This window comes from Salvelinus namaycush, chromosome 37 (genome assembly GCF_016432855.1).
Source record: "Salvelinus namaycush isolate Seneca chromosome 37, SaNama_1.0, whole genome shotgun sequence".
Lineage (NCBI taxonomy): Eukaryota > Metazoa > Chordata > Actinopteri > Salmoniformes > Salmonidae > Salvelinus > Salvelinus namaycush.
Window position 1 is genome coordinate 22514602 of NC_052343.1, and position 10713 is coordinate 22525314.

At 42.6% G+C, this 10713-nt stretch overlaps 2 protein-coding genes across 4 annotated transcripts in view; both read right to left on the reverse strand.

The window, feature by feature from the left end:
• The window catches only part of LOC120031160 (dual specificity tyrosine-phosphorylation-regulated kinase 1B-like), a 73296-nt gene extending 70642 nt beyond the window's left edge, over positions 1 to 2654 (reverse strand). For all 3 annotated transcript variants that reach the window (XM_038976764.1, XM_038976763.1, XM_038976762.1), the window contains exon 1: positions 1926 to 2654. The gene's annotated coding sequence lies outside the window, so the exon portion shown is untranslated. The remainder of the gene's footprint in view (positions 1 to 1925) is intronic.
• Positions 2655 to 3935: 1281 nt separating this feature from the next.
• Positions 3936 to 7931, reverse strand: LOC120031370 (rRNA 2'-O-methyltransferase fibrillarin-like). The gene is made up of 8 exons (XM_038977089.1): positions 7804 to 7931; positions 6750 to 6875; positions 6375 to 6512; positions 5930 to 6195; positions 5635 to 5767; positions 5434 to 5546; positions 5065 to 5210; positions 3936 to 4444 (listed from the first exon to the last, which is right to left on the reverse strand). The coding sequence occupies exons 1-8, from the start codon at positions 7811 to 7813 to the stop codon at positions 4420 to 4422; spliced, it is 957 nt and encodes a 318-aa protein (XP_038833017.1). The 5' UTR covers positions 7814 to 7931; the 3' UTR covers positions 3936 to 4419.
• Positions 7932 to 10713: the final 2782 nt, after the last annotated feature.

Sequence of the window (10713 nt, forward strand, 5' to 3'; positions counted from 1 at the left end):
CATCCTGGAATCACACTCCCACACCCAGCTTGACTGACACATAAAACAGCACCTCTTCACACAGTCAGTATTTTGGTGACCAGTCAACACCAACTTGCTGCACTTCACAGTTATGTCAAGGTTCAATACAATGAAGTTAGTCAGTCAGTCAGTCCATTCACAACAGCGTGTCACTCCGCTACCAGTACCAAAATAAATCTCGAACAGAGCTTTTCTCTCACCCCAAATTGAGAGGGAAAGAGAACTAGAGAGGAGGTTGTACAGGCCTACAACATGAAGCTATGGTATGGAGGGATGTAATACACACTCAAGTTGGTCTTTCAATATCTTGGCAAGAGAATGTATCACAACTGTGTATTCAGCAAAGCTTCTGACCAAATAAATGTGTCATTGTGACATGCAGTCAAATGCTCATAATGTGGTTCAGAATGCTAAATGGAAATCATCCATGCAACTTGGAAATACAGCATTTACTGAGAATCATCTATTTTAATGCTCCAAATGTATGAGGACATGCAACACTACAAGAAAGAATCATGACTCAGTAACTTAGAGACAATGTCAAACTGCACCCAACCTTTCACCTAAAAACTAACGAGGGAATGATTTTTCTGGTTAGGGTTAACAAACATGATGGACGTGGATGAGGGATACATTCATTGAGATCAAAATACCACAAATTCTGATGGCAATCTTAACGATATATGCATTAACGTGTAATAACGGTTTCACTTCGATGCAGTGGTAACAGTAAGAGAATGAAGCCAACATGGTAAGGACAGAGGAAAGTGAATCCATTTTGAACCGGCATTTCTACTTCAGCACCACAGCAAGGGCTTGCTCATAATGCTACATGGAAATCAAGGGTGTAGGCACCGAGATTTATCCAGGGTATGACTTTGCGACAAAGGTTATTCAAAATGGAAAATATACTCCAACAAATAAACAATAACAGACTGCTTTTCATAGTCTTAGGTGGCAATTTCATCAGAAACTGCATGTCACTCCCAATTGACACACGTGTTAACGTATGAAGATCCAAGGGTTGTAATGTCATTCTTCATACCGAAATCAAAACATATATAATTATGACATTATTTAACGTATCGTTTTTCTTGAATCACCATCCACAGCCTTCATCAGAGTTTACAATTCCCTTCCTCACTGTCTTGCTGTGAATTCTAAAATGCAGCGATGCGGTGGCTTTTGGGCATTCTCTTCAAAATATTTGCATTAGCTAGTTAAAGGAAACACTGCAGATAAAATTAGGCCGGAGTGATTTAGAATATGACATCCGTCATTTCTCAATTTTACCCCAAGTAGAAACAGTGGCTGTGTGATGCATTGAAAAGGGAGGATATCCCAGTCATACATCAAATCGTAATAAGTCCATGATGAGGCATGCTCATCGACAGATTACATGGCCAACACTGCCCATACTAAATATTGAGACTACTGGGCAGGATGACTTTTGATTATCCTACTTCATTCGTACATTGCAGCTGAGAATGTGATTTCTAAAAGATGTTAAAGGATAGTCTGAACTAGCCTCGGATACATTGTAGCTGTCTATCGCAGTTTTCCATCATGGCGAATCACAACCAACGTTGATGATCTACATTGCAAGGCATCACTACCGGGAAAATGTAGCTACTAGCTAAATTGTCCACAACGTGTACGAATCGATAAATAATGTTACAAGCCAAGTGAATGTCCTGTACAATTAACTAGCACCCATGTGATTGAAATTGGCATATTGATGCTGAGGTTGGAGGACATGGGAGGGTACGGAAGGTGCTGTTTGTATGGATGTCAGTTTATCATCATGGTCTTCTTCAAACACATAACGACTGATGACAAAAACGGCATCTTCACAACAAATGAGTTAAAACCCAGTGAGTGAATAAACCAAGCTTATCTCTTACCTCAGGCGGAGGTTCGTTTCCAGCTTCCCGGAGCAGCCATTATCAGCATTCCCTCTCTCCCTCCGTCCTAGCCTCCACCACAGGTACCGGGCAAAATAAGAACCGGCAAACCAATCCCCCCCACCCCCAAACTGTCACCCCTCTGATGGGTGAGATATCCTAATAACAAGGGTAGTGTCGTTTTTGCAATAAATCCCCGTCAAAACTCGGGTCTTCAGTGAGGTTAGTCTCCAAAGCGCAGTCCAGCAAGAGCGCAGGATGAACTCGGAGGTTCGGCACGGTCCGCCCGGCGCAGTGCAAGCTAGCTAATTGAGCAGTTCACAGGTAACAGATGTGGTACCGCTTGGGGTAGCATGGCAATGGCTAGGTTGGCATCCAAAATAGACCGTATCTCGCCGTTGATGGTTGATTCTTTCGTGGCCTGTTTTCCCTCAGGAAACCATGTAGCAAACTGGCAACGTTGGGGTTTATCGTAGCTGCTGAGTCTGGGAGGCTAGCTAACGTTAGCAGGCTAACTAACTAGCTAGCTTTCACTGTAACAGTTACTACTAATAGCCAACTACGTGTTGCATGTTGTGGTGAACGGAAAGGTGGAGGGGATGAGTGTTTAAATAAAAAAAATACGATTAAAATAAAAGTGGGGTATTTCCGTTGCACCGCTATAACTAGCGATGTGCATTCGCAAGGGACCCCCCCTCTCTGCCCGTTAATCTCGATCACACCACTAGCTATCGCTTAGACGAGGGTCTTCACGAAAAGCGCGCCCTCTACACGAAGCTCGTTCCCGCGTGTTTGAGTTGCATTCCCCCTACAAAATGGCCGCCAAAACAAACCTGCGACAGTCAAACTAGCTACTACCATTGGTGTGAAATTAAACATCACATGGAACGCCTGTTCATAATCTAACGCAGCGGTAATACATTTTTATACAAACTGACTCGGCATTTAAACGGGTTTTAAATGTGATTTTAGGGTAAGGTAGTTACCAAGCCAACATAGCTAGCAAGCTCGTGCATGTTGCCTCAACAGTAGTAAGCCTTGACGTTATCACCAATACTGTTAGCACCTTAGCGAACAAACTAGCTAAATGAGTATTTAGATTCACGGACATACTGTTACATATGTTCTTAATATTGGTAAATTAGAAATAGCACCCAATTCAAACATTATGTGATTAACTCGCATGACTGTATAACGTTCCCTAATTTTCTGAAGAACTATCGGCACCTAACTAGTTAACATCAGTTCATAGCATCAGCTAACCATCAATCATGTTCAAATTACCCGCCTCTTTCGCGCGTTTTGACGAAAACCACTGACCAATCTGTATGGTCATTCACTCACTTAAAATGGCGGCGGTCACCACTGGGATGAAAACTGTCGTGGCGTGTAGGTTCTGTTTTAGTACTACTATAGCAGTTAGTCACCAGCACGGTTAGAAACCGTCATCATTTGGTAACGGTGAATACAATTTCGTTATTACTCAGAAGCGCGTTCACATGCAGTTTACCCATATCAAACTACAAGAAAAATAAACGCTACATCACAATTTAATTAGTTGATAAATTAACTGAAATTAATTCAGCCCTAATTGATGGATTTCACAGGATTGAGCAGGGGCACAGCCATGGGTGGGTTTAGGCCCACCCATTAGGGAGCCAGGCCCAGCTAATCAGAACATGTTTCCCAACAAAGGGGCTTTATTACAGACAGATATGCTCCTCAGCTGATCCCCGCAGATGAAGCCAGGTGTAGAGGTCCTGGGTACACGTGGTCTGTAGTTGTGAGGCTGGACATACCTCTAAATTCTCTAAAACATTGAGGCAGCTTATGGTAGAGAAATGACCATTCAATACCCTGGCAACAGCTCTGGTGGACATTCCTGCAGTCAGCATGCCAATTGCACGCTCCCCCTCAACTTGCTCTTATAGTTCTGAGTGACCATTACTTATGTCATGACAACATATTGTTTCCATGACCAGGTCTTAAAGCGCAGGACTAAATAAAATATACAATCACATACTGTTTTAATAAAAAAGGTCAAGGTACAATATCACATTTAAGTCAAAGTGAAACATACATAGGTGTAAGCCATAGTCTTGTTTTAACATCAAGGAGAAAATAATTATTTGACTTCAATGATAAAGTGAAACAGTTCTTTAAAAGCATTAGATTAAATGAATGTGAATATTAAACAAATAACTAAATTAAATCAATATATCAGGCTTTCCCTCTGTACAGTACTTTACATGGCACTGCAGAGTTAATTAGCAAAGTTAATTCCACCCCGACACCCTCTCCCCAGACAAAACAACGTACGTACTTCTAAACCGTCCAAGCTCTGGAGACAGGAATACTAAAATGGTCAGTTTGGATATGGGTGTAATGTGGGGGTCTCTAATCAGTGCCTTGCTAAATCCCAGTGCTGAGCACCCCCCATGGCAGAGGTGGGTCCACAGAAAAAGTCACTATGCCACAGCTGCTACAGGCCAGTTCACTTCTTATTCTTGGGAGCAGGTCTGTAGGAAGGAATATTTGATGAATTCATATTATAAAGACAAAATACATTCTACAGGGTGGTCATGTTAGAATTCAGAATTTTCAAAATGCAGACCATAAACAAAAATCTGCATTTAAACCATTTCATCTGCATTTTATATTTAAATTGAGTTTTGTTTGTTGCTTCAAGTGACCAGGGGAATGTAACTATAGTTTTCCATCACGGCTTAATTCATTAGACAAAAGCAGTGCAATGCTATTTGGCTAGCAGCCACACAAGTAAATGTGCTTTCAATGAAAAAGCGACGTATTTTTAGCAATGTTTATCATAGAAATAATGTAGCCAGCTACATTTCCTAATGTTTTGCTTGACGTTTATCTTGCATTTTACCAGCGAAAGGTAGGTTACGCCGAGGAAAGTACCAGAAAAAAGTAGATACACATCAGCCAGAACGCTGTCTGAATATGTCCCGTTTGTCATCCAAGCGGAAAAGTGCAACTGAAACAAAATTAGTCTGAGCAGAAAATTGCAATAAGCAGTATTTTAGATCAATGTTCACAAAACGCAGCAAGATACTTGTTACGCGTTATTCTTTCATTAACATGACCTGTGTATATTTAGAAACAAGCATTTCCTCACCTGTAGATTCCTACTACGATGGCGTGATCTCTCTCATAAGGCTCCAACGTCAGCTGCTCCTGGGGCTTCATGTTTTCCGAGCCCATCTTCTTCACCTCCGCAGCAAACACAGCCTCCGGTGCTGCCGTTGAATCAATGCAGTTTGCCTGGAGGGAGACAAGACAAACGTACTTTAATCCCACTGCAACTGAGGCACTGGCCCCCAGTAACAGCAATCTAGGTTGCTCCTAAAATCAAAAGCTTTGCAGTTCAAATGCAAAATGTTCAACGTCTAATATGTTAGTTTGCCTGCTTAAGTAAGAATACTATTCCAGAAGATGGCACCACATACTCTGAATAACGCAGCCTTTTGAACAGTCAATGTTTTACCTTGATTGAGATGACAAAGTGACCTCCGTTCTTAAGGAAATTGTGAGCGTTGAGTGCAACAATTCTGGTCTGATCAGGCTGGGCCACATCAGCGAAGATGACATCTACCATGCCTGCACAAAGAGGGTACAGCCAGAGTTTGTAAAATATACATAAACCACCACAGTATTTTGGCATCAGTGTATGATTTTGATGACTTACCAACAAGCATGCGGTATTTGTGTGGATGCCGGGCATCCTCAATGATGGGAATGATGTTGGTTCTCTTTTTGGCAACATTGAGCAGATCACGTCCTGACCTGTGAGAGAACTCTACAGCATACACAAGACCCTCCTGCAAAACAGAGAGGAAAAGTCTCATTACATGTACAGGGGTCAAAGGAATGAAGGACCACACTTCATTGTGATAGAAGTTAATTGTTCTAAACAAGACCATTATCGAGTAGCCCAACTAAACCAATGACAGTTCTGATTATGTGGGAAAAAATATACTCACAGGTCCAACGATGTCTGACACGTGGGACACTGTCGTCCCTGATGCGGCACCCAGGTACATGACCTTCGAGCCAGGTTTGATGTGGATCTGATCAACTCCTCCCAAGATGGCTGCTGCCAGCTTTGACCGGAAAGGGTTCCACGCTCTGTACTCAATCTTCGTTTCCCCTTCCTCGACATTCATCCTTTTTTCTCCATACACAGACTCTCCAATCACCATGTTCTTTGTCACCAGGGCATCTTCCTTACCACGGCAGATGAACACTCCTGTGGGCAGGAAAATGGAGTAAGTATGAAATTACAACACTCCAATATATTGGAACGTTTACAGTTCAGAAGAAACATTTTGCATAGAGTGGGTGCTGCTGAACAACACAAACAATAGTGCAACTACAAGCCTCTGCTGGAGACAGCTTGTATTGCACAGCTCCAACTTTTCCACTCACCTTCATGTCTATGAGGCTCCACAGTGACTTTCCTGCCTGCCCCGAAGGCGCCACGTCCACCTCTACCCCTGGGGGTGCCACGACCACCTCCACGGCCTCTGAAGCCACCCTCGCCGCTTGGAGACCTAAATCCACCTCCTGTAACAGGGAAATAACACATAATGTCCAGTTCTTGCCCAAATTAACCACGTGCAGTAAACAACTTTCATCAATGGCAATTGCAAGAAACTTGACATGTTAAGTCACATTAGGTTGTCTTGTGACTTCAAATATGTGATAATGCTCGTCAGTCAGGTAAACTTATACAAGACGGAACAGACATGTACCTATAACCTAAAAAACATGTCAAATAAAATCTAGCTATGTTTGACTTACCACCACCTCTGCCTCTGAATCCTCCTCGTCCGCCTCTATCTCCAAAACCCCCCCGTCCACCACCTCTGTCTCCAAAGCTTCCTCTTCCCCGGAAGCCTCCTCGATCACCACCCCTGGGGCTGAATCCTAAAAGAAAGAAAGATTATGGGGTGAAAAATGGACATCAACATTCAAATGTGTATGGCACATGACATGGTGCCAGGGCCTGGTGCAAACAAATGAATGAGATGCTTCAGATTGATCATACATGTTATAGTATAGATTACTTCTAGAATCATAGATCCCAACTACTAATGCATGCTTATTTGTCTTAAAGCCATGATAGCTGCAAGCTAAATACACGTTAATTTCACCACCGGTGATGGAATTGATACCCTAATAGCGGTTCAAAGGGCTACAAAGAACTTGGAAATGGAATAGGATATTCCATGTGTCTCGGTGTTAAGTTTGCCAGCAAACTAGAAGACTTAGTGGTAAACCAAAGATAATGGGTAAACAGCATGACATGGCCGGCAATGAATATAGCTAATGCAATTAGCTAGCTAGTGACCTGGTTACCAATGCTAGCATGTTGCGAGCACATGTGCCAATAACATTAGACCGATATTTGGCTAGGCACTCAAATCAAAAACACGTTCAGGCAAAATAACAAGAATAGGTGTGTTGTGTGCGAATAATAACTACCTAGGTTGCTTGAAAGCTAATTAGCTAACGTTAGTGCGTATGAACACGTGTTTAGTTTGTGCCATGCGGGCCGTACCATTGCGAAAATGTGCCTTAAATCACAGAAGAAGCAGAGTGCAAATACTTTAATATTAATGATCAATAATGAAATTGAACACGTCGTACGTGTAACTGTATAGTTAGCTAACGTTACATGCACTATTTACTTGTTGTCCAAGTTGTGTGAGAGAAATCATGGCTAACGTTACTGCTCGCAAAACCAGCCCGGAAGATTAAACTTCACAATAATATTTGGCCTTTATAATAGTAAGACTTTTACGGGCATTTAAATGATGTATCCCCGTCTACTCAATTGGTGAAATAAACTTACCTGGTGTCATATTTGGTCAATTGCTGTGCTCTCAATCTAAAACAACTCGAATTTGTTTTGCTCGGTCTTCTCTATCTTCTTCTTCTGCACACGCAGCACACACTACCTACCAATGTGGCCATGCGTCATCAGACTCCTCCTTCCCATGATGCACCACGGTCTGAATGCTCATCTTTATCAAGGGTGTCAATAATTTCGGAGTTTCTAGTCTTGAGCCCAAGACCGTAGAGTTAAAAAATACTGCCTGCATCCTGACGGACCATAAAGTCATATGGCTGACTAAGAATGTGCAGTAATGATGATACGAAATACTCTATTGGGAACTGCTGAAATTTAAAATCTGCTCAGCCTGTACTACTTAAGGGAAACGGCTTGGTTTAAGAAGATGTGAGGTAGCTGAGCTCTCTAAGAAGCTTGATCTTAATTAGAAAGCTAAATTTAATGATTTACAGAATCAACTAGATATATTTTATATCGAAAAAGCTAGAGGAGCCTCTATAAGATCCAGAAAACAATGGCTTGAAAAGACGAAAAGGACAGCAGATACTTTCTTTTGGAAAAGAGGAGAGGGAACTCAACACACTCCGGAAATGTACGATTAATGGGGATAGAGTTATCAGACTTTACCACCAAGTTAAGAGAATCTTTACTCCTTCGATAACAGTTTGAGTGACTAAGGATTTCCTTGATTTTATAGAGAATGTTAACTCAGTGAAGAATCCAATCGGTCTTGATGTCAAGATTTATCCATTATGGACATCCAATATGGGGTTGCCCAATTAAAAAATCTACAGGTTGAGATGGATTAACCTCTGAATTTTACAAAACTTTCTCGGACAAAATAGCACAATTTTTACTTGAACACTGAGGTTATAAAGGGAGAACCACCTGCCTCTCTGAAGCAAGGGGTTATTACTCTTATAACTAAACCACACAAGGATCTCTTAATTATTCGTGTCCAATCACACTCCTAGAACGAATACAAAATTATAGCCTCAATCTTTGCGAAAAGGTTCAAATTGTGCTTGAATGATCTGATTGCTGAATGTCAATCAGGGTTTATGAAAGGGCACCATATATCTAATAATCTGAGGCTGGTGTTACATTTGCTTGAGTACTGTGATCTAGTGGATGACTTCCCTGTTGGATTGTCAGAAAGCATTTGATACTGTAAGTCACAATTTTATCTTTGATTATCTTAAGCATTAAGTTTGGTAATTTTTTAGTTGTTGATGCTATTATAACTTTATAATGGTGGCAATAGCTGTATCAAACTGTCATGGAACATCCTCAAGGTAAACCTTCAGGATTGGTGGGTCCCCTGCGGGACGGTTGAGCTAACGTAGGCTAATGCGATAAGCATGAGGTTGTAAGTAACAAGAACATTTCCCAGGACAGACATATCTGATATTGGCAGAAAGCTTAAATTCTTGTTAATCTAACTGCACTGTCCAATTTGATGATGAACTAGCTATTACAGTGAAAGAATACCATGCTATTGTTTGAGGAGAGTGCACAGTTTTGAACATGAAGTTATTAATAAACAAATTATGCACATCAAATCAAATTTATTTATATAGCCCTTCGTACATCAGCTGATATCTCAAAGTGCTATACAGAAACCCAGCCTAAAACCCCAAACAGCAAGCAATGCAGGTGTAGAAGCACGGTGGCTAGGAAAAACTCCCTAGAAAGGCCAAAACCTAGGAAGAAACCTAGAGGAACCAGGCTATGAGGGGTGGCCAGTCCTCTTCTGGCTGTGCCGGGTGGAGATTGTAACAGAACATGGCCAAGATGTTCAAATGTTCATAAATGACCAGCATGGTCAAATAATAATAATCACAGTAGTTGTCGAGGGTGCAGCAAGTCAGCACCTCAGGAGTAAATGTCAGTTGGCTTTTCATAGCCGATCATTAAGAGCATCTCTACCGCTCCTGCGGTCTCTAGAGAGTTGAAAACAGCAGGTCTGGGACAGGTAGCACGTTCGGTGAACAGGTCAGGGTTCCATAGCCGCAGGCAGAACAGTTGAAAATGGAGCAGCAGCACGGCCAAGTGGACTGGGGACAGCAAGGAGTCATCATGCCAGGTAGTCCTGAGGCATGGTCCTAGGGCTCAGGTCCTCCGAGAGAGAGAAAGAAAGAGAGAAAGAGAATTAGAGAGAGCATACTTAAATTCACACAGGACACCGGATAAGACAGGAGAAGCACTCCAGATATAACAAACTGACCCTAGCCCCCCGACACAAACTACTGCAGCATAAATACTGGAGGCTGAGACAGGAGGGGTCAGGAGACACTGTGGCCCCATCCAATGATACCCCCGGACAGGGCCAAACAGGAAGGATATAACCCCACCCACTTTGCCAAAGCACAGCCCCCACACCACTAGAGGGATATCTTCAACCACCAACTTACCATCCTGAGACAAGGCCGAGTATAGCCCACAAAGATCTCCGCCACGGCACAACCCAAGGGGGGGCGCCAACCCAGACAGGAAGATCACGTCAGTGACTCAACCCACTCAAGTGACGCACCCCTCCTAGGGACGGCATGAAAGAGCACCAGTAAGCCAGTGACTCAGCCCCTGTAATAGGGTTAGAGGCCGAGAATCCCAGTGGAGAGAGGGGAACCGGCCAGGCAGAGACAGCAAGGGCGGTTCGTTGCTCCAGAGCCTTTCCGTTCACCTTCACACTCCTGGGCCAGACTACACTCAATCATATGACCCACTGAAGAGATGAGTCTTCAGTAAATACTTAAAAGTTGAGACAGAGTCTGCGTCTCTCACATGGGTAGGCAGACCATTCCATAAAAATGGAGATCTATAGGAGAAAGCCCTGCCTCCAGATGTTTGCTTAGAAATTTTATGGACAATTAGGAGGCCTGCGTCTTGTGACCGTAGCGTACGTATAGG